Source organism: Acytostelium subglobosum, assembly GCF_000787575.1.
Source record: "Acytostelium subglobosum LB1 DNA, scaffold: scaffold8, whole genome shotgun sequence".
Lineage (NCBI taxonomy): Eukaryota > Evosea > Eumycetozoa > Acytosteliales > Acytosteliaceae > Acytostelium > Acytostelium subglobosum.
This window is the reverse complement of record NW_012236525.1, coordinates 317,315-342,280: the sequence shown is the minus strand read 5'-3', so window position 1 is coordinate 342,280 and position 24,966 is coordinate 317,315. Positions and strand designations below refer to the sequence as shown.

Here is a 24,966-nt window from a genome sequence, read left to right as displayed (position 1 = left end):
TCAGACTGACTGTCTGTCTATCTGTCTATCTCTGTTCTGGTCTAGTCTCGTCTGATTGATGTGATTGTGTTGATGATGAGGTGTGTATGTATGTATGTATGGTTTGTATTTGTTTCAATTGACACGCGTCAAAGGATATATAATATAGTATAGTAATGGGATGGGACGAATGAATGGCAGAGTTGAGCTGAGCGATATAACTTAAAATCTAAAGATATCTCATGTGATGCTGTCTACACCTTAAGGGGTAGTGCCAATGCTAATGGAGTGAGTGTTGGCGTTGTGTTGGTGTTGGTGTGTGAATGGATGGAAGGAAGGTGTGGGTTGGCGTGAAGGGTTGACAAGGGTAGTGTGTGTCTTTGGTGCATAAGGAAGGAGGAAGGTTGACATTGACATTGACACAACATGGACGGTTACATTGTTGTTGTTATAATTATAAATCGACAATGTCATGAATGAAAGACTGAATGAATGAATGAACATTCTGACATAATATCAAGATTCAAAAAGGGTATACTCTGATGTGATATTGGGTGATCCAACAAGGAGAAAGTAGTATAGGTAATTAATTATACTTTACCTTAATGCAATGCTGTAATATTAATCGATCAAATGTCTGTCTGTCAGTCTATGTATGTTTGTCTGCCTGGTCTTGTCTGTGTTGTATATATGTATCTTGCTAATCTCCACACCACCAATATCAAAGGTACCCAGATAGGGTTGACAAGTAATATATATATAATAGGAACAGATAGAAAGATAATAAGAAACGACCGTTTGGAATGAATGAATGAGCGTAAAGTGTCGGTTTTGCTGAAAGGTTGATTGTGATAAAACACTCAGATTCAGGACCACCACATCATTATTGTTTGAAGTTTTGTGTGTACCTTTGTTGGAAGCTTCCAACTTAGAGTGTGTTGGTGTTGTTGAGAGATGCTCATGAGTCATGGCACTGGGACAAAGAACACATCCCACTAAACCATCACACATTTCCTTAATAGGTGGTTGTAGATTGGGCAATCAATCGCACAATCGTACTCTGTATCTTTCCCAAAGGATACTAACTACATCATATAACAGGATTGGAGGACCTTGGTATCTTAAGATAGGTCTACTGGTAGGAAGACATTAGTTGTTTTATTGTATTGTAATGTAATGTTAATGTGATGATAATGAGTTTAAAGTGTAATAATACTTAAGATGTTGAGACTTGGGAGACTTAACATATCCATCCCATCCATCTACATCTTTAAGATCTTCTCGAAGCCGATCGAAGAACCAAAATATCTTTCTTTGGGATAGAGGTGTCGTGTCGTCAAAGTGAAGTGATGATCATATATTCATTCACCCTCAATCTCAATCAATCAATCAATCAATCAATCAAACAACAACCAAATAACTAAATAATCATACATTGAATAACATTGAAGAGGGATATGGATAGCAACGACCAACATTTACACTTTGATAGTTTGGCCACCAAGAGAGTGGAGGTCAAGGGACCGGTTAACTCATTGTCAACACCAATATATACTTCGTCAACATTCTACTTGGACAATGCACAGCATGGCGCAGCACTATGCCTTCAGGACTCTGTTCAAGATGGTCAGTCACCCTGGTTGTACTCGCGTTGGGGAAACCCCACCAATGATGTTGCCGAGCGTCTAATTACAAAGTTGGAGGTGGGTCGCAGTGGCCTGACAACAGCCGCCACCTATGTCACATCGTCTGGCATGTCAGCCATCAGCACTGCACTCCTGGCACTGCTCCACGCCGGTGATCATGCTGTGTTCCCAACCAACATATACGGAGGCACGCACGAGGTCATCACCGACCTGTTGCCCAAGATGGGCGTCAGTGTGACATGCGTCGACCCAAGCGACATTAACAACTTTGTAAACGCGATCAAGCCCAACACAAAGATGCTGTACGGCGAGACACCTGCCAACCCGACCATGATCCTCACTGACTTGGCCGCACTGGGCAACTTGGGTCGCACTCGCAACATCACCACAGTGGTCGACGCCACGTTTGGAAGCGTGTACAACACTCGTCCACTTGAGCATGGCATTGATGTGGTCGTGCACTCGGCTACAAAGTACTATGGTGGCCACTCTGACCTCATCGCTGGCACCATCACCTCGGCCAACGCTGCCCTACACGATCGCATTGGCCACTACCTGCGTCTTCTTGGTGGCACAGCCTCTCCACACACTACCTTCCTGTTGCAGCGTGGTATCAAGACGCTGCACCTGCGCATGGAGCGACACAACCAGAACGCCTTGCGTCTGGCACAGTTCTTGCAGAGCCATGCCAAGGTGGAGCGCGTTCACTATCCTGGTCTTGAGTCACACCCACAGCACGAGTTGGCCAAGAAACAGATGCAGCCAGGCTTTGGAGGCATGATCGCATTTGAAGTGCGTGGCGGTGCCGATGCTGGACGTCGTGTGATCGAGTCCGTTCAACTGATCACGTTGGCCGTCTCACTTGGTGGAGTCGAATCATTGATCGAGCAGGCCAGTACCATGACACACACAATGGTTGATCGCGACACCCGTGAACGATCCGGAATAACCGATGGCTTGCTCAGATTCTCAGTAGGTTGCGAGAACATCGATGACCTCATTGCAGATCTCACCCAGGCACTTGAGAAGGCTTAGGCCTAGGCCTGTGGACCTGGCTGGGGTGGAACCACTCACCTCAAGACCTCAATGATATACATTACATAAAGTTATTATTTTTATTATTAGATTGGTCATTGGCAATTAATGACCCACATGATGAATGGCATGTCATTTAGGTTCCACCTGTTCAAGGCTTGGGTCCCAAGCTCAATGCGAATTCGCATTTGCTTGGAAATGATGAGGTTTGGTTCGCAAACCCACACAGATTGCGATGAGTGTGTGTTCAATGTTGAGGGAGGACCTCCAAACAACTTGATTATTCAAGTGTAAACAGCATCGAGTCACTTCACTTCTTTGTCGTGTGTGTACAGCTCAAGGTAGATAGATAGATAGATAGATAGATAGTCATTTGTACTTGAAGAGATAATAATATATACTCTTGCTTGTTGTGTACACACATACATATCATTTAGCTAAACAACATTAACATTAGCATACTACAATAATAATAATAATACTTGGGTATTCATTGATTCACAGTTCATCAAACAAACAAACAAACAATCAATCAATCAGTCATACTTGTATACTTCTTGTTTAAAAAATGAGTGATGAAGATGATGATATAATGGAGGTCCAACAACAACAGCAGGGACCTCAACTTCAACAACAACAACATAATCAACTACCAGTGTTCCCTCCACAGCAGCACCCTCAGCAGCCACAGCAGCAACAACAACTTAATCAACATCTCCAAAATCTTCAACACTTTCATCAACAACAACAACATCAGAATGTAGTTGATAGGAAGAGAAAGGAAGAGGAGATGGATGATGGGGAGCAAGATGAACCAGAGTTTGTCGAGAGCGATGATGAGGACTATATCGAGGATGTTGAGTACATCAACAATAACAACAACAATCAAGAGTTGGGCGCCGGCGGAAGAGCAATGATGATGGAGGGTCATCCAATCCAAATGATGCAGCGTCACCATCACCTGCACAGACAGGAGGTTCAACAGAGGAAGCAACAGAAGCAGCATCTGGGCCACCAGAGACACCAGCCCGACATCTTTGACGAGGAGGCAATGGACAGGAAGGGCGCTCCAAAGGCCCAAAACAGGGCCGCTCGACGAGCAACTCGTGGTCACCCCCTGATGGTGCCCCAGAGGCGTGGTGGCAGAGACGGTGCTCATTTCCCACTGGACGCCCCAGACGATGGCCCTGGCTATCTTGACTTGCCACATGAGCGACCGGAGCGAGGCTTCCCCAACAAGAAGATCCTCATGGCTGAGTGGAGTGAGATTAGGAACATCGTACTGGTACAGCCACAGGCGCAAGAGCAACCAGGTGTGCCTGCACAGATTCGTGGTCCACCAGTTGATCTCGCTCAATTACTCTATTCCCAGAACAACAACAACAACAACAATATTATCGATCTGACCGATGATGTTGGCAACAACAACAACAACCAATACCTTGGTGGCAACAACAACTATAATGGCAACATCAAGTTCAGCACATCCTTCTCAGTCATCGACACCAAACAACAGAACCACTACAGGTTTAACATTAATTTGATAAACAGTGGCGATTGTCTGGTCAAGGTGCAGGACAACAACAACAACAACATGGTGGAGGCATTCTGCAAGAGCTGCATGGACTGCAGCATCAACAACATCGACGGCGTTGTCATTTTGCCCACCGATCAACACCAGGACAACTTAGAGCGTCTGCTCGCCTCCATTCCACACATTGATCGATTCTTTGAATGTGGCGTGCGACTGGCCGTCGTCATCACGCAACAGGGCGAGTCACGCGAGGTCTGGGAGAACAGATGCCGAGCAATGAAGGAGCAGGTTTCTGCAGCCAAGGACAACAACCAGTCCAAGATCAGGAATGTGGAGTTCCTGTTCCTGGCCGCAGGCGTGGAGAGGATGCCAGCGCAAGTCGCTACAAACGTCCAGGAGTTCCTTTGCCAGCCAAAGGACTCCAGGTCGCTGCAAGCATTCCTTGCACCATGGGGACTTCCTGTTGTTGGCGCGCAACAACAACAGCCCCATCATCAGGATAATCAGCAACCTCAACAACAACCACAGCCACAACAACCACAACCACAACCACAACAACGTCAACAACCAAGACAGCATCGTCAACAACAGCGTCAACCCCGTGATGCAGAGATGGGAGTGGACAACGACGAAGTCAATGACAACAATAACAATAACAACAACAACAACAACAACATGGTTGGAGGACCAGAACGAGGTGGTATGCATCGTGATATGGATGCAGCACCGATCAGAGATGTGGTGGCACCAGACGTACAGCAACAACAAGAGATAACCGTGCAGATCGTCACGTTCTCCCTTCCAAACAAGCCGCTCTATCAAGAGGGTCTGTTGTATGGCTCGTTCAACTTTGCCCAGGAGACGATATCGTGGCACCTGGCCAAGAAGGACAGGGTCATCAAGTACGCCTTCAACGATATGAAGAGTGTCGAGGTGTTCAAGGGCCACCGCGGCGTCGAGCTGGTGTTTGTGCTGCAGCCAAGTCCGCCAGAGCACGAAGCCTTCATGACAACGATGACGACCATCACCAAGCACTCTGTTCACATCATGGACGACGACTGGAAGGTCTTTACCAACAAGCTGAAAGACACGCCTTTCAATGTGATGCTGGAGGAGCTGCAGCGCAATCTTGCGGCCAAGGGCAAGTTCCACACCAAGGTGATCTGGGATCGCTCGCAGCACACCTTCCTGCCCACCATGGACTTTGTGCCAATGGTCAAGTCATTCATCGAGCGCACTGAGTTTGACGACAAGCTCAAGAACTTCTTCATTCAGAATCTAATCAACAACTACAACTCGCGCGAGAACGATGAGTCCATGGCCTACCTCACATCAGATGACCTCCATCAGAAGTTATCCAACAACAAGACATTCCCATTATTTGCTTTCTATATCCTCATGAGGATTGACAAGTATGTATACATGCTCTAGATCATTGATTGATTGAATGAATGACTAACACGCATGCACACTTATTAGTATGTTGAATGATGGAATCAAACATAAGGACACAATCTTTCAAACAATGTTTATGGAGTTGCTCAATGTTGGTGGAATGATGATGTTGCACTCTGACCTCAATGAGGTGTACATTCGCTTCTTGGACAGGAATTATGACGACTTGAAGATCAGCGTCGGCATGCTCACATACTTTGGCATCAGCTACTTTGACTTTGAGGCTGCTGACCAGGGTCCCGAGGACGACAGATTCCTCCACAAGATTATCGCATTCGCCGACAAGAACAACACCTTGGACACAGACAACACCTTCACCGTCTACAAGCGTCTGCGCTCCAAGAAGCTATTCTTGGAGACACTCACCATTCACTCTGGTATCATGGATAAGGTAAGGAAGGAGTTGATTGGACGTCGTGATGGCCTGGTCCTGACACTGATACTGACTCACGCAAACAGGAGATCCAAGACAATCAATCATTCAAGCGCATCTACAAGTTGTTGACCAAGTTTGTTAAGGTTACACCACTAATCTACAAAGACTTTGGCAAGATTGTCATGTCGTTGGAACCAAGTAAGTAGCACATTGAATGAATGAATGTGGACAACTCCAACTTGTCACTAACCACCTCACTTTGCACACGAGAAGATGAGGATATATCGCCAGAGATGATCATTCACAGGTTTATGTTGGCGTATGAACTGAGCTTATTTGACAACACGCCAAGAATCTCTTACGGCAAGTTGTTCTTCTTGGGCCTCTGTGTCGAGAGGAATAGTTTCATCAAGGAGTTCTACGCACCCAAGAAGAAGGCGGTCACTGCCAACATCCAGTTGTACATTGAAAATGAGATCAAGAGGAACAGGGACTTAAGGCAAATCTTTAGCATGTTGAACGACCCACACGTCTCTTGGATGTACAGCGACAACATACTCAAGTCATTGGCAGAGCTTGACCTGCCACCCCCTGTCAAAGTGGAAATCTTCAGTTGTGATCCACACAGTCGAGTGATCTCCCAGCTGCAGTCCTACATGCTACAGAGGTTCCGAATGGAGGACTATGCCCTGATCTCACTCAACTGTCCATCACAGAACATAACACTTCGTGATCCACAAAACGTAAGTCACACTGGCATCCAATGACTCAATCAATCAATCACTAACATGCCCAATCAATCAATGATGATAGATGAGAACAAGCTACCATGTATTGAGTGTTGTGTCAGAGTATGAGGTAATCTTTAGACAACACAATCCGAATGTAGTCTTGAACGTTGACACGCACAAGCGTTACCACGACCTTTGCAAGATCATTGTGGAGCGATACATTCAGCTCAAGGACAAGCCCGTGACAAGCTTGTTTGATACCTATCCACAGAGGATACCCGCCACCCTGCCATTCATCCTCTTGTTCACTCACTACTTGGAGTACCTTGTGAGTATGCCACGCTACCAGATCTACTCTGTGTTTGGCAAGTTGGCTTCGCTGCGCACCGAGATCAAGATATGGAGGAGGGACTCGGATCAGTACGCTGAACGCGCCACCAGATTCAAGGACATGATATATGCCCGCTGCCAAGTGCTGATCAAGCAGTGGAAGGAGGAGCACACCGACGAGTACGACACGCTGAACGGCATCCTGATCAATGCCTACCAGGTCAGCAACCTGCCCACCTCCAAAGAGTTGAACATCAAATACAACCGCGAGATGATGGAGCTGAACAGTCTGAGGAAGCTGGGTGACTGGCTGTCCAAGCAGTTCAGCTTTGGGATTGAGGGCCTGCACGTCGACACCAACGAGGAGCAGCCATCCACTCAGAACCAACGTTTGCACAACCTGTTCCTGACGCTTACATCAGAGACTGGCTTCAAGTTGCGCTCACCCGACACGGTTCACTTCCTCAAGTACTTCCTGTCGACTGAGCACAATGTCTTCTTTAAGATCATCGTCGACTACTACCTCCACAAGCTCAACACCAAGGACATTGACAAGATCGCCAACAGCGCCGAGTCGTTTATGAATCAGTTGATCAAGCAGGACGATAGCATCCCACTCAATGAGATCTTCCGTCGCGTCATTGCCGCCAAGGACATCAACTACACCAAGGAGCTGCAGAACGTGTTCCTGTACTTCAACCCCGACGGCAAGGTCGATGACAAGGACAACCGTTTGAACAACTTCATCACCAAGGCCACGTCACTCTATGGCATTGAGTCCAACATCAACTTCCTGTTCAACTTCATCGAGAACAACCTCAACTACGTCTCAGTGACCCAGTTCAATGAGGTCAAGACCAACATCAACAAGCAGCTGGCACTAGTGTCCAAGCCCGACATGACGATTCGCAAGTCCCAACAGATCTTCACCGCCATTACCGAGTTGATTGGCGGACTCAACTACCATCAGCTGGCGTACTTCAAGTACATCAACCCAGAGTTGATTGAGTTCTTTGCCTCGTTCAAGGATATCGTCACCACCAATCAGATCATCACGTCCAACCTCATCTCTGATGAGTACAACTCCAGTCTGATGAACAACACGATCCATTCGCACACGCTTCTGTACCCATTCATCCGTCGCTACCAAGACGCCAAGGAGGCCAACTTTGTGCTGGATCACCTCAACTACCCATCGCTCACTGCCATGTGTGCCTCCCTCACCAATCTGATACCCACCGATCATCATGACCTCGAGACAGCATTCAAGAAACTCAACTATGTTGTGGAGAACATGTCTCATGTGCGAGGTCTCTACTCGTCTGCTGGAGGCACGTACAACTCCGAGTCGATCTTGCCCACGGTTGTCAACATCCTCAAGGGCTCGGAGTACACCTCCAAGAGCTCCAAGAGCGAGGACGGCCTTGTTGGCTGGAATGTCAAGATCGTCTCAACATCGGTCGAGTTCACTCAAGAGAAGATCGAGGATTTTGTCCAGGGTCTAAAGATCAGCTCCACGAGCAACAACGTCGCCAAGGACGACCAGCATCAAACTGTCGAGGTGTTTGGCATCATCGTCAAGCTACTGCGCAGGATCCATCATCTGCACGGTGAGCTGGACCGTGTCTACCATCCAAACCACTTCAGCGGCTCGCTCCAGTTGCAGTTCTCCAACGACACGCTGGACCTACTGCGAAACACTGTCAAGAGACTGGAGGATGATCTCAGCGGCTGGATCGACTCGATCAACAAGCTTCCCAGACGTCTCTGGCTGCTCAAGGCGCACGGCATGTCGTCGCTTATCTCTGACTATGAGAACATCGTCGCCAAGCATGCTGATGTGAAGCACATCCCGCCAACCGCCCTGATTGAGTTTGTCTATCCTTATGTTGCCTATGTCTTTGGCAACTGTGGCATCACCAGAGCCACACTTGAGTCGCTCATACTCCAGGACCACCCAGTCACGTCCAAGGTACCCTACACGCAGTTCTTGACCGAGCTGGTCAGCATCATTGAGGAGCACGAGGACTTTGACGAGCCGAGATCCACCGACATTGGTCCAATGCTGGTCCATCTCGATACTAAGTCCAGCCTGTACAATGTTATAATGCAGCTCAACAACTTCATCGCGCCTCACCCTCACCAGCTGTTCTACGCCCACACCTTTGCCAAGGACATTGAGTACTTCTTCAAGGTGGTGGAGCACATGCGTGGCTACATCTTCTTCCTCATTGGCATCCCAAGGGAGAAGGACAGACTGATCCAATGGCTGTCTGAGCACTACAGCAATCAGACCATCAAGAACCTGGCACGGGTCTACATTGTCTCAACAGAGACCAGTCTGAGCAGCGACCTCTGCGCCTTCCTGCCACAGTACTCTCAGAACTTTGTCAAGGAGTGGCGTGGCTTCAAGGAGACCTGGACCAAGACCAAGGCATCGTGTGGCATTGAGTCACTCAACCTTGTGTGTGGCGATAGTGGCACCGGCAAGTCCTACTTCATCAAGTCCAAGAAGACTGACAATGTTCCATTCATCACTGTCCCCATTCATCCAAGTTTCGACTCCCGAGCACTGATCAATCATCTCACCAACCACATGAACCAAACTGGCATTGATGTCAACAACAACAACAACAATGCACCAGTAGCTGCTGCACCCAAGAGCCCGGTTTTCATTGGAGGAAAGAAGAAGTTGGTCGTTCACTTCTCTGTGTCACCCTACTGCGACTTTGACAGCTTCAATCAGTTCATATACCCATTGATCACTGCTGGATTCGTCATTGGCAGTCGTGTCGGAGAGATCATCTATATCGCCGACAAGCTGCTGCTCGAGATCTACGTCGAGTGCGGCTCTCCTTTGCTCGATGGTCGCAAGTATGACAACGTAATGGAGTACGCCCGTGAGACCACACCACTGGTAGTCAACCTGGCCGACCTGGCCGACCACACCAAGGTGCAGTGGCTGATGACTGCCGTCGAGAGGAAGTGTTTCTCCTACGTCAACAGCAACCCATATCAGAAGCCCGCCATTGATCTGGCCAAGAAGGTCACCATGCAGGACTACCTCCAGTACATCACCACCAAGGTGTTGGTGCCGCTGGGCTACCACACCAAGTTCCTGGTGCGCCCCAACAACCTGCTGCAGCGTCGCTGCTTCATGAAGCTACTGAACGAGCGTCTGTTGTTCCTCGACGCCTACTTTGACACGTACGCCGAGATTGGTCTGCAGGATATGGTCGACGATGAGAAGCACACCGACTTCCAGAAGGACTACATGCAGCCAGCCGAGTTGTACAAGTACTTTGTGCTGGAGGCAGTCAAGTTCTCAGATCCCGCCTATTCAAGTGCCGAGACCATCTGGAACGACCCACCAATGATCACCTCGCGACTCAAGCACAACCCCAAGACAGTGGCGGTTGAGTATCTCGAGTTTGCTCCCAAGCCACAGCTCACTGGACGTGTCAAGTCCACCACACTCAAGGATGCTTTGGAGAACCCAGGCAAGTTCAGAACGATCATTGCCAACATCTTTGGCATCCACTCGAGAACTGAGATCATCATCAACCTGTGCCATCAGTACAACTACGTGCTCACACCAGACTTTGGCATTCGTCTGTTGATGCTGCACAACAAGGTCAAGAACCAGAGATCGCTTGTTCTCACTGGAGACACAGGAGTCGGCAAGACATTCATCCTGTTGTTCTACTCACTGCTCATCAATGCCAAGAACAACGCATTGCCAGACATTCTTGCCAAGATCCGAGAGGAGATCAACACTATCATCAAGAACAAGCCCGACTTCACTCTCAAGGGCGACTTCCAAGACAATAAGCTGACGGCCGACTCTTCCACCATCCAGATTCTTGAGGCGCTGACACAGCTGGTCGACAGCGAGGTCAACCAAGCAGGCCAGACAGCCATCTTCAACCGCTTCGAGACCCTCTTGTCCCAAATGCTCAGATCATTCCCTCTGATTGAGTTCCCCAACACTGGAGTGCTGCAACAGATCAGGAGGAGGATATCCCCACTGATGTCCACTGTGATTAACAGGAAGGACCGTCTGTTGGAGGCTGTGAAGGAGATCTCCAACGCCACATTCAAGAACATCTTCCATCGCATTATTATGCATCAGAAATTCTCGGCCAAGGCGTTCAAGTTGCTGGTGCAGGGCTACATGAAGGAGGCCAGACAACTGCGACAGGACCAACATCTCAAGATGGTGATCTTTATCGATGAGTTTAACACCAGTCCTGACGAGACGCTGTCCATCATCAACGAGATCTTTGTCGATGGCACGCTCGAGGGTGAGGAGATCCCAGAGAGCATCTTCTGGATCGGCGCCATGAACCCGCCCAAGAAGATCACAGACCCATCATCGGTCGACTACACTGGCCAGCTGACGTCCACCAGCAACCTGGCGTTTGTCGTCCAGCCACCCCCACCCTCCATGGTCAACCTGTTCCTCAACTATGGCGAGTTCACCGTTGAGAATGAGAAGTCGTTCCTCACCACCTTGTTTGGCATGCGCACTGACATCTGCAAGGAGCACTCGTCCGAGGTGCTCAGGGACTTCATCATCATTGGCCAGAACGCATTGCGTCAGGCCAATCAGTCCCGTACACATGTCTCCATCAGAGACATCAACAGAGTGATCGATCTCTATCAGTTCTTCACACAGACACCAGTGGGCCAGAGCATCCTCACATGTGCCAACCCAACGCTCATGTCCAAGGAGGACCAGAGTGCAGGTTTCGGCCATTGGCTCGCCATTGTCTGCTCCATCGCCTTCACCTACTACATCAGAGTGCCACCTGGAGTGGTCCGCGTCAAGCTGTTGGAGCTGCTCAACAAGTTCTACGTCAGCAAGGCTGCGCCCATGGTTGTCCAGCGCTATCCCAACTTTGAGCGTCTGTTCAATCACATCTACACGCAGTTCTGTGACAAGAGACACACTATCCTACCCGAGGGCATTGCGCTCACCGAGTCGTTGAAGCTCAACATCTTCTGCACGGCCATTTCAATCAACTGCCGCATCCCCCTGTGCATCGTCGGTCCACCAGGTTGCTCCAAGACGCTGAGCTTCACAATCGTCATGAACAACATGAACGCCAACAAGCTGGTCGACAGGATCAACAACAGCTACGTCTCGCCCTGGTCGCTGATGACCAATGCCGATCCCTTCCGCTACCAATGCACACCGCACACCACCGATATTGAGATCCACTCGGTGTTTGAGCGTTCTCTCAACCGTCAGAAGACCTACGACATGTCTGGAGGCAAGAACCGTTGTGTTGTCTTCTTCGATGAAGCCGGTCTGGTCAATGAGAACGACTCGCCCATGAAGATTATGCACGACTACCTCGACAAGGTCTCACAAAAGATCGAGCAGAACAGTGTAGACATCTCCGTGATCATCCTGTCGAACAAGGTGCTGGATGCAGCCAAGACCAATCGTATGCTGCTGTTGTTGCACCCCTCGACTATCACAGACGACGACCAACGCGCACTTGTCACTGGCTGTCTGTTCAACAACGCCACACTCTCCTCAGTGGAGAATGACATGTCCACAGCACTCTGTCGCGCATTCCTCAAGGCCAACACCTATGCCAAGAGCACCAAGACAGACCTCTTCCATCAACGTGACTTTGTCTACTTCCTGCGCCATCTTGCACGTGGAATCAATCGCAACAACGGTGTGTTCAATGGCGAGGTGTTGCTCAACTCCCTCGAGCGCAACTTTGGCGGTGTTCCACCTGCCCAGTTCAAGCAGCTGGCCACCGAGTTCTTCACCGAGCTTAGCCACATTGAGCATCTCAACATGAAGACTGCTCTCGAGTCTGGCCTGCTCGAGCACAACAACACCATCACACGTATCAAGGAGTCGCTTAGCGAGACGCTGGACCCCAAGCAAGATCCCAACATCGTGCCATTCCGATACATGATGCTCATCGATCCATCCGAGAATGAGTCATCGCTCATGATCCTCAACGAGCTTGGCATTAATGTCAGTGTCATCCGTGTTGGAGGCTTCGAGAACGACTCTACCACCGAAGCACTGGTCAACGTTGTGTCACAGATCAAGAACGTGATGGCGTCTGGTGGCACGGTCGTCCTTGTCAACACACAGTTGATCGATGCCTGTTTCTACGATGTGTTCAACAGGTACTTCACCCTGCTGCCCTCAGCCGATGGCTCAATCCACTTCATTGCCAACGTGTCCTTTGGCACACACTCGATCTTCTGCCCCGTGCACCCCGAGTTCAAGATCATCGTTCACTTGCCACTCTCACAGATGTCATCAACACAACTTCCATGGCTCAACCGCTTTGAGAAGTATCAGTTGTCCATTGACACCATGCTCGACTACTATGTCGAGAACGACGAGCAGCTGAGGAAGTGGACAGACTTTGTCGACAAGATGAAGAAGTCCGCATCGCACTTTGTCAACGAGTTCCACAACAAGGTCACGAACAAGTCTCTGCTGTCTGGTTACTCCGAGACCGAGACCATCCCATCGCTCGTGTTCTCCATCGCCAAGGACATCAAGCGCAAGGGTGTTCCCGTGATCACACCACAGCGTGTGTCCGACCAGCAGCTGGACAAACAGAACCCCACCGAGGACTTTGAGTTCCGCCAGCTCAACTGGAAGATCCTGCAGGTGGCCAGACCCGAGAGCATATTCAAGTGTCGCTCGCTGCCTCGCTCCTACATCGAGGAGTACCTGCTGCGCCAGGAGCATTTTAACATCCTTCGCTTCCTCAATCACCTCTTCACAAAGAGGATCGTGCAGGGCAGCAAGGACATCTCGAATAAGTGGACCTTCTTCACCAGGACATCACTCACACTTCATCGTCTCAAGGACTCTGATCACTTGGACAAGTTCCACAAGATCCTCCTGAACACCATCTTTGAAGCCAACCCCGACTTGATGCAGACCAACCTGTTGCGTATCATCCAGCTCAACAGCTTCAAGACCAGCCACAAGTGCCACAAGGAGATCGAGGACTTCAAGCAATCCAGCCAGCAGATCTGCATGATCATTGCAGACATGTCCACGGTCAACCAGCACCAGTTCAACTTCATCGTTGAGCGTCTGTCCCAGTTTGATGACTCCAAGCTCATGATCATCATCTGCCATTATCCACCCGAGTTCTCCTTGTCCAACAACACCAAGCTGAACGCCATCTTCCTCAACAACATGGAGTTCATCTATATCGACTCGCTGGGCGTCAAGATCGACTCTCAAAAGATGGAGCAGGCCGACAACCACGTGGACGTAGACATCCGCACGTGGCTCGCCAAGGCCTTTGGTCTGCAAGTACACATTGACCCTGAATCACTCGAAGAGACCTTCAAGGAGATGTTCTTTGAGCATCTCGGCCAGGTTGCCATGGACGTCGGTCGCCTGAACATGTTGACTACCAACATGCAGGAGCGCCAGTTCTATTTGGATCCCGCAGCGAGGAAGCAGTTCATCACCAAGCTGTTTGAGAAGCACCCAACATGGTACCGCGAGGTCATCATCAAGTTCTCCAAGAAGTGGAACGAAAAGTCATTGTTCAGCAGGATCATCAACAACATCTCCACTCTGATCCTCTCGGGTAAGATCGTGCAGTCGTTCCTCGACTCGATCAAGAACTCCATGTCGTCGTTCTTCTACCCCATGGTGTCGCAGATCTTCAAGCTGCTCACCAACTATGGCTCGTACGGTGTGATCTCGCAGATCACCGTTGAAAACACACTGCTCGTGGACCTGGTCCGTCTGTTCATCGCCTCTGTCAAGGTGCCCAAGATCTCGGACGACATTGAACGCCGCTTCGAGCCCGTCACCCTGTACCTATCGATATACCGCCAAGCGCCCAAGCTGCCTTTGTACGACTCGATCGCCACAGTCATCAAGTCGCTCTTTGAGCAGACACTCAACCTCAACCCCGAGCGTGGTGTCGCGCACATCTTCAAGAAGTTCACCGAGCGCGTCAATGCACACCCCATCCGCCAGCTGGTCGCCTACATCGACAAGTCGAGCGAGTTGTACAACTACTACCAACACGACTACGTCGTTAGGACCATGCGTTTCACCGACCCCCTCTGGATGGACTTTGTTGTCACGGTGCTCAAGAACATCTTCCCGCTCAGCTCCAACTCGATCCTATTGTTCACCGTGAGCAATCACTTCTACTTCAACACGGTGCACTACCTCAAGAGTATTAGCACTCCATTGATGTACCTAGATTTCGACATCAACATCCAGGGCCAGCTCAGCGAGCAGCTCACCAACGAGAACCTGCAGGACACGACCAAGGCCAAGACGGCCATCACCATGCTGGCCTTCAAGACATTGTTCATGATTATCAAGAACAAGATCGACCTCAACGATGACGCCCTAATGGACAAGATCTCCAACTGGTGCACGGTCGTGCGCGAGATCCTCAACCAGGTGACCATTGAACAACTCACAAAGATGTCCACGCCGCAAGTCCTGCCATTCACCACGTTTGTGTTTGTCCTGTTCAAGGTTCTGATGAGCGCGAGCATTGACAACAAGGAGGACACTATTCTCCGAGTTGTCAAGCTGATCATCAGCTCGTTCAGCATCGTCACGATGCAGCCCAATGACCTGGTCACACGATTCATTTCCCAATTCTCCACGCTCAATCGCACGCTTGCCAAGGACAATCTGCCACAGCTCAGCGTCACATGTCTCATGGACTGCATCGAGCCATTCATCACACTGTCCAAGGCCAACATTGAGGCATTCCTCAAGGTGTGCAACAATGGAGGCATCGACGAGTCGATGGTAATGCCCATGGGTTGGTACGCCCAGATCTTTAAGAATCTGTTGGACAACAGCTACAACCACAACAAGGATCGCTTCAACGAGTTAATGTTGAAGGAGCTGCAGGTCAAGGCCGACGCCATCACCAACCCCATCTTCTTTTGCTTCCAGCAAGAGGCCAAGGGTGTGCCCTCTGAAAACATCCTCAAGTTCCTCGACGTCACACCTGCCGAGTACATGCAGCACGCACCCAAGAACTGCAACATGGTCAACTCATTGTACTTTGTCTGTTTGGAGATACTGCGCGAGGAGGACAAGGGCAGCAAGCCACCCAATATCACTGATCGCATTGGATTGTGGAACAAGCTCAAGACCGAACGCGATATCATGTCCACGATCAAGATGTTGGCACTGGCCACACTCTTCCTTGACGTGCTCGCGACGATGATCAACAACGATCAGATCGCCAAGACCAAGACATTCTTTGAGAACAACAAACAGTTTGCCGCGATCATTAATGACATCCTGCTCGTACCAGCCAACCCCGCGCTCAAGGCAAAGATCGAGAAGCACTACTTCCAGATGTACGTGCTCAACAAGATCAAGTCCGAGAAACTTTTGATTGAGCTACTGAGGTCTGGCGACTTCTTGGACTTAGTGGGCATGTCCAACTGCTTGGTAGTCCAAGATCTGTCCATGAAGGAGTCATCTCTGTTCCACTTTGTCATTGACGATTCCACCGAGGATGGCAAGTTCTACAACGATATCAAGTTGGCGCTGGAGGCCAAGAGCCGACCAAGGATCGACCAGCTCGTTCAGCAAAGTCGCGGCAACCCGCGCGCCCTTGGTTTCTTCAGGATGTCAATGTTCCTGCTCACATACCAGGCCTACACCGACGATGCGCCAATGGACTTTATCAAAACTCTCGTGCAGCCTGGCAGCACATTCAATGCTGCCCTCGATAACGAGCCATTCTCCAAGTACTTTATGAAGATAGTCAACAAGGACTTTGATGCGCGTGTCAAGCATCTCGACGACATCCTCATGAAGAATCCGCAGAAGCCCAAGGAACTCTACGTCAACGCGCAACTGCTCGTCAACTCTCTGGCCGCAGCCATCGGTGCCGCCGACAACATGTATCTCTACCATCTGGTGCGTGACTTCAAGTTGATCGCAGGAAAGTTCTACCCCGCGTGCGAGTTCTACTTCCGTGACTGTGGTATGATCTACCGTTGGGAGCAGGCTCAAGAGATGCCCGTCACCTGTATGAAGGGCAATATAGTCTACAAGTATCTGATTGCCGCCACCTCCTGGGCCGCCTTCACATGGACAGTCAGCTTTGGTACGAACGAAGACTACAGGCATCTCACCGACCCCAGTATACACTTTGCCAACAAGCTCGAGAACTACCAAAAGACCAAACAAGGTCTCACAGACTATGTGGGTGCCAGAGCACTGGTAGCCATCACCGAGATCAAGCAGACCAAGCAGATGAGCGATCTGCTCATGGAGCCTGGCCACATCGTCACGGAGATTCTCTATGCCGTGTGGAGCGATTCATACACGCGTCCACGCCCTGTGATGAAGTCCCACTTTGCCTCATCGAGGGAGGTGGAGCTGTACGAGACCTATCTGATCGAGATGATCAAGCGTGTGTGGGACGACTACCCCAACATCAAGACCAGGAGAATTGACGCCATCGTGTCTAAGTCCAAGGTGCTGCACAGCATCATCAGGGTGCGTGGCGAGTACACCAAGCACTTCTTCTCGCCCTTCTACGACTATGAGTTCATCCACGACGCGTTGACCAAGGCCAACAGCCCACTGTTGTTGTTCTTCTCGACCAACATCTCGGTCATCTGCATCTCCAAGTACTTTAGCCACCTCGTCCAGTTCCTGCACCTGTTCTTCAATCACTTTGCCCGTCGTCTGCCCGCTGACTACCAGCATCAAACCGTACCCAAGTGTATCGAGTACCTGGCTGCGGGCCACTTTGAGACGGAGGCCACCATCCTAACGATTAACACTGCATGGAAGGACCTCAAGAGCTCATGGGCTAAGATCCTTGAGCACCTCAACATCATGGAGGGCGGCTGTCGCGAGCGTCCCGCCTACGAGAAGGTGCTGCAAGAGATCACCGATGAGATGCCATTGTCCAACCTGCTCCACAACAGGGATCTGGGCGAGGGTCTGATCATCAACCTCGTCAACAGTTGGATGGACAACACACAGTCCAAGGCCATAAAGCATCGTGACGAGATCAAGCCACGACTCAGTCCACTTCTCAGCAAGGTGACCGAAGGCAACACCAACATGAATGAGATCGATATCGGTAACATCACCTTTAGCCCTGGCGAGAACTTCTACTTGGTGGGCTCCAACTACACCGTGGACGACTACAGACGCTTCATCTACAAGTCCATCGCACAGTTCCAGACGTTCACACGTGACAAGTTCGTGCCAATGTTTGACAACATCGAGTCCAACCTGGCTTACCAGTTTGTCTCGGGCAAGATCGAGGGAGGCAAGCAGTTACAGCAGTACATTGTCGACTTCCCATTCCTTGACAAGACAGCGTCCAAGAAGATGACAGCTGCTATCAGCAACAACAATGATGTGGAGATGTCCGATGCATCGATCAAGGCCCCACTGGTACCATCACTCATCCCCGAGTCAGTGCGCGATCTCCTCAACATTCGTGAGAAACTCGACGACAAGTTCGCTCTTGATCTTCCAGATGGCGTGCGCATCCCCTTGGAGAACAAGTGCAACTCCAAGCTGCACCCCGAGGAGCTGGAGACTCTGTGCCGATTCTTCACGTCGCTCATTGCCAGGATGATCAACCATACTCAACAGCTGGGCGAGCAAGACAACATTAACAAGTCCGTCATGGAGGTGTGCGCCGGCTTTGGCATGGACACTCAGTTGCCGCACAAGATCAACCAGGATCTGTCCAAGGTGTCTCTGTTCTGTGTCAAGACAATCTCCCAGCTCGTCGTCAATGGCTATCTCAGGTTTGGACATCTCTACGCCAACACCATCCCCGAGCCCGCCCTCCAGGACCAGTCGATCATTGAACACCTCGAGACCAACAGCGCCAGACTGCTTGAAGAGGCCACCAAGGACAGCTCTACCATCCTCAACTGGATCAACCATCTGCAAGAGGTCATCCAGAAGCTGTCCTCCAAGGAGAGCAGAGAGATACTCAAGCAGACTCAGCCAGACTCGTTGCTCATTGCACACATCACTCCACTGCTAGGCACCATTACCAACCCTCCACCAACGACTGCTGCTCCATTCCAGTCGCTGATCAGGGACAAGACACCTGTGGCCTACTATCCCGTGTTGATGAGGACCATGCATGAGATTCTCTCGATGCTCAAGCTGCAGAACCAGGACCTGACCAAGGAGACCTACGTGGAGCCCTACCTCCCACAAGATTATGTCGTCCCTCAGGCAGAACAAGCAAACTCTCAACAAGCATCCATGGATGACACCAAGATGGTCTTGGATGATGAGGCTGTGAAGGAGTCTGATGTTGAACCAGCTTTGGAGAATGATGAAGATGAGGATGAGGAGATCGTAGACAAGCAAGGTGATGGTATGGTTGTTGGAGATAATGACAATGATATCCAGGACCAAGACGACACACACCCCGGAGCTGAGGACTTTGGTGAGATCAAGACTGAAGCCTTGGTCGTTGATCAGGACCCAAGCGAGATCAACCTCAGACCTCTCAAGATCGTACAGGACCACCCCTACATCCACTGCTTCCTCAACTGGCTCAGATACAAGCCCGAGTTCATCTCCACCGTGGTCGATGACGAAGACAACGAGTACGCTGAGTTGGCCAAAGAGACCCATCTGTTCCTCCAGGAGTGCCAGAAGATCTCAGCAGCCGAGATCGACATTGGACCACTGTACCGCAAGTTTGTTGACGTCTTTGAGGACACCCCATCCATGGGAGATTTCTTCATGCAGTTCCTCAAGGTCATCTCAGGCTTTGACCCTCGCAACAAGGATCTCATCATTGGAAAGACCCAGGCAGTCTGCTCCAACTGTAACCTTCCATTCAAGAAGGAGACCACCGAGTCTGAGTTCATCTTTGAGGACCTCAACAAGGGCAAGGAAGAGGACATCAGTGTCCGTCTCCAGAACATCTTTAAGCTCAAGATGAAGAACAAGAGACAGTAAGTTATTCTCCATCTCATCGGCCACACAGTTGTACTAACATATTCTTTGCCAACCTTAGGTGTGCAAGATGCGCAGGATCATTCCCACTTGCAACTGCACTGTTGGAGTCTCCTCAATATATCTTTATATCAATCCAGCGATTCACCAGTCCAGAGGAGAAGACCTACAACAGGATCAAATTCGACAACCAAATTGACATCTCCAAGAGCTTCATCACTGACAAGAGCATCACATACACCATTCACTCCATTGTGGTAAGTGTTATCATCAAACCATTGCATTATTTGCTTATAGTGATACTAACATACTCCAACTCAAACAGTGCCACGAAGATGAACCAAACAACCCTGAAGGTGGCAGCTACTCGATCCACATCAAGAACACCAATGAGCAGTACATTAGATGCACAAACAGGAACACACTGGTCAACAAGGATGAGTACCAAGAGACACTCGAGACAAACTGTGTGATGCTTGTCTACTCCAAGGCATTCGTGGCGTTGGACAATGATTCGTTCCTCAAGTGGATCACCAACTTGGCAGAGATAGACAATATCGAGACCAGATCGATGATTGCCAAGATCCTTAATGCGAATGGCATTGACACCTTCCGTATTGCCATTGCTCTCCACTCTGACCTCAGAGAGATGCTCCAGCCACATGTCACACCAGATACCATCGACATCTTCATTGGACAGCTGGAAATGGTCAAGAACAAGAACCCATCACTGTGCAACACCGTCGCTCAAACACTAGAGGACGACCGCTTCCTTGATTGGGTCAAGACCATCGGTATCAACACCAAGTCAGTTGACACTGTCATTGACAAGCTCTCCACCAATGATGTCCGAACATTCTCTGCTGCCAACACCATCGACATCAAGTCTTTTGTGGAAGAGATAGGTCTTACATCCACCTGTTCCAAGTTCCTTGCCCTCTCCCTGCAAGACCTTCACATCAATCAATAAATAGCTAAACAAATATAACATACATTTAAACAATACAGTTACACAAGTTTATTACTAGTTCATTGTTGGCCCTCTGCCATGACTTGGTTGATTGCCTTTGCGTCTGCCAGCTCCATACTGAGTGAGTTGACTTGGCTCTCAAGTTGCTCGATTTTGAAGTCCTTCTCCAGGAGTATAGCATTGTGCAGCTTCTCCATGGCCTCAAGCTTCTCAGTGAGCGCCTGGATCGTGGATCGGCTTTCAATATGATCTCTACGCAAGGCTTCTTCTACTCGTTTAAAGTTATTGCGTGTGCTGTTTGTCTTTTCTTCGTGCTCTTGATCCTTTGACTCGATACGCTCTAGATATTCGTCCACTTGCTCGCGCAGCTTTTGGAGCTCGGACTCTTGCTCCTTCTGTTTGGACTCCATCTTATAGCCCACTTCATACTGGTTGTCTAGCTGATCCATCAGGTCTCGCACTTGATCAGCTTTTTGTTCGGAACTTGTCGTGGCGGCACTGAGCTTTGTCTCTAGCTGTGACATTATTGTTGCGTTGGACTGTAACTGGTTGCTCAAAGTTTCGAGTTGGCTGCTCATGGTTTGGATCTGTCCAGTCATGGTCTGGACCTTGCCATTCAACACTTCAATGACAACATCCTTTTCACCAATCTCTTTGAGTAGATCAGCATCGGACTTTAGACAGATGACACTATTCTGTTCAGATGGTTGGAATATTGTAGAGACGGGTTCTACCTCTTCCTCACGAGGAGGTTGTACAGGAACCTCGCCAACCACCTGTTGCTCTTGGTACTTGTTCTGATGATAGTGTGCTGTGTCCTTGGCAATATCCAATGTCATTCTCTCAAGCATATCATTGATGTTTGCATTCTTGGGATGAGTTGGAAGGAACGATGACATGTGATTGATTGGCTTTGGTAAACCTTGGACAGGTGTGAAGTTTCTAGGTGCCACTACATGACCGAACCTAAATATGATTGTGGATAAGAATAGTGGCGTCAGTTACTTGCATCATGTTGTTGGATGATTGTTGTGAAGGACATCATACTGCTCTCTCCTTGTTAACTCCTCGTTGATAACCTTTTGGAGCTCTAGCGCAGATCGCTGTTGGAGCTGGCCAAGCATGTGATTGAAGCTAGATCTGCTTTGATACTCCAACTTGCATTGTTGATGATAGATTGGGATTCTCTCGACATCCTCGATCAACTGGTCAAATGGCATTGGTGTGAATCGGTTGAGCAAGGCATCGATATGACCCATATGCTTCAATAGTAGTGGCAAGTAGTTGCTCAGATTCTCCAACTCTCTGGACATGTTCTTTTGAAGTTGTAGATACCAAGTGTACGCCTTGTTAAAGACAATATCACATCTCTTGAGATTGTCTGTCGTGCTTAGTATAACCTGCATGTCACTATCCTTCTTAAGTGCCTCCAGTATATTCTTCACCTGTACAACATCCTTGGCAATGGCCTCCACCGTATTGTTAGAATTGATCTCATCAATCCTGTTTCCAAGCAATGTCAAGTAGTTGCCATAATCTGTTAGATTCTTTGATGTTAGGAACACTATATTGATTGATTGGATGTTGGTTAGTATGCTTGCCACCCAATGTCAAGTACAATACATACCACTCATGTCGATTGGAGAACATGATAGGATGTGTTGTAGGAACTTTGGTAGGTGACTGGTTAGTGGATGATCGGATTCAACACCATTGATATCAAAGGATCGCAATAGTTTGATCTTCTCAAACAATGGCAAGTATGAGTGTGACTTCTTGATTGCCTCCAAACATGTATCCACTGCCTGTTTAAACAAAGTACCATTCCTATTTTTGTTGATTAGTCATCATATGAATGATGGAACGAAGGAATGAAGGAATGAGGGATACATACAATCTATAACCGATTGATTGGATTAAATGAAGACAGGTCCTAATGATGGCTTTGGATCGACTAAACACATCAGTCTTGTGATTCAACATCTTCTCAATGTCTTGGACCTTCTCAAGGATCTCTTGTTGCTCAACATGTACATTTGATCGATAGTTAAACACTCGCTCAGTGTCTGCCATATTCTTATGTTTGATCAGGTTGTCTATACTGATCAATTGCAACTTGGGGAATGTATAAATATTGTATACATATATCTTCTCCTATAATGAGTCAATGATATTGTTGTTGTTGTTAGTATCCAGGTCGACTGACTTTGATGGATAATGCGTGAATGATACAAACAATTGTATATATTGGTCTGAGTGGATCCACGCATGATGGGAATGGGGAGAGAGTGTCGCCATCATAGTAGGAGACATAGATGACTTGGCGCTCGACAGGTATCTTGAACGTGTCGGAGATGATTGATTGATATGATCCATCAATGAGATTGCGCAAAGTGATTGCTGAGTTGGTCACGTGCTGGCCAGCTTGAACATCGAGTATGATCTGTTTGGCTTGGACCCAATCAGACTTGAGCACCTCGACAACTGATGGCACACGCTTCTCTGATATCTGTACCATTGACTTTATCAAATCCTTGAGCTCCCTGGATATTGATTGCTTCTCGATATACTCATGAGAGTCTGGCACGTTGGTGGTCAACGACGCTGCCTTGCCTGTCGCTGTAAAGAGTAGTGTGACACCAAGTGCGTATATATCCACAGACTGATTATAAGGTGCTCCATGCATGATCTCAGGTGCTCTATATGGACCTGAGCCAACACCCGACTGCAGTGACTTTAGGAAAGTGCTGGACTTGGCGAATCCAAAGTCAGACACTAGAGTGGATCATCATGTGATTGAATGAGTGAGTGATCCGGGCATGTGATGGGATGATGTCACATACATTTAAAGACGATCTTGTCACCAATGAGCTTGACGAGTATATTCTCCATCTTGATGTCGCGATGAATGATTGGCTTGGTCCTGTCATGAAGGAAATGTAATGCGGCCAAGATCTGAACAAACATATGTCTGACGATACTCTCCTCACGATTAACAGTCTTGGCAAAGTACTGTTTAAGTGTTCCCTGGTCGCAGTATTCAAAGATATACTTTGTTTCATTCTTTGTGATTGATTGATTGATTAGTAATCAAACTGTGATGTGATGATATGGATGGATTCGGGTGATATACCTACCAACACTTTAACAATGCCAACTACATGTGGATGTTGTGGACCTTCCAGTAGTTTGGTGAGCATCTCCTTCTCGGTAGTGATGTATTTGGTTGCCTTTGGATCGATGTATGCACCATACTTTAACTCTTTGAGTGCATATCGTACACGTGTTTGCTTATGCTCTATCAGACAAACAGTTCCAAATGTACCTTGTCCCAGACTACCAATAATAGCATACTCCTGTTCTTCATTACAATTGACTTTATTATTATGATTACCAATCTCCTCCTGTTGCTGTGGTATCATTACAAAGCCAGCCTCCATCTTTCTTCTTATCTTATCTTATCTTACTTTTATATATATTTAGTACAACTACTAACTAGTAATAGAACAAGAGGAGAATAACTGGGATGATGTCCATTGGTGTTTGAGTTGCGACCTCATGACTAGGAGGACTCACCCAAGAACTCAGATTCATAAGTGTTTGCTTTGACAACCCCAACATGAATGAATGAATGGAGTGTGGTGAAGTGATGAGGTGTTCATCGTGTTGGTCAATCAAGTCATATGACATGATCAAACAACTTTATATCCTTATTCCCATTGTTGGATAACAATCAATATCTATGTATGTTGTTTGTTTGTTTGTGATTATAAATGTTGATATTGTTGTGATTGTTTGATTGACCAAACATAAATAATGTAGAGTAACGTTGACAAGTTTTATTTTAAAATGAAATGGTCCAGGTGATCATGAATGAAAGTCGACACTCGAAAGTGGGAGGATGACATTCATTCTATGATCCGAACATCTACAAAAGACGACA

General features: G+C 48.5%; 3 protein-coding genes across 3 annotated transcripts; 2 read left to right on the top strand and 1 right to left on the bottom strand.

Moving 5' to 3' along the window:
- Nucleotides 1–1,436: 1,436 nt before the first annotated feature.
- On the top strand, nucleotides 1,437–2,660 carry SAMD00019534_045140 (hypothetical protein; the record flags this gene model as incomplete). The annotated part of the gene is made up of 1 exon (XM_012900004.1): nucleotides 1,437–2,660. The coding sequence occupies one exon, from the start codon at nucleotides 1,437–1,439 to the stop codon at nucleotides 2,658–2,660; it is 1,224 nt and encodes a 407-aa protein (XP_012755458.1).
- Nucleotides 2,661–3,228: 568 nt separating this feature from the next.
- Nucleotides 3,229–21,023, top strand: SAMD00019534_045130 (hypothetical protein; the record flags this gene model as incomplete). Its single annotated transcript, XM_012900003.1, has 7 exons — nucleotides 3,229–5,606; nucleotides 5,674–6,040; nucleotides 6,109–6,223; nucleotides 6,299–6,768; nucleotides 6,839–20,052; nucleotides 20,115–20,310; nucleotides 20,379–21,023. The coding sequence occupies 7 exons, from the start codon at nucleotides 3,229–3,231 to the stop codon at nucleotides 21,021–21,023; spliced, it is 17,385 nt and encodes a 5,794-aa protein (XP_012755457.1).
- Nucleotides 21,024–21,082: 59 nt separating this feature from the next.
- On the bottom strand, nucleotides 21,083–24,463 carry SAMD00019534_045120 (hypothetical protein; the record flags this gene model as incomplete). The annotated part of the gene is made up of 7 exons (XM_012900002.1): nucleotides 21,083–21,989; nucleotides 22,071–22,587; nucleotides 22,651–22,850; nucleotides 22,918–23,177; nucleotides 23,260–23,798; nucleotides 23,867–24,086; nucleotides 24,161–24,463. The coding sequence occupies 7 exons, from the start codon at nucleotides 24,461–24,463 to the stop codon at nucleotides 21,083–21,085; spliced, it is 2,946 nt and encodes a 981-aa protein (XP_012755456.1).
- Nucleotides 24,464–24,966: the final 503 nt, after the last annotated feature.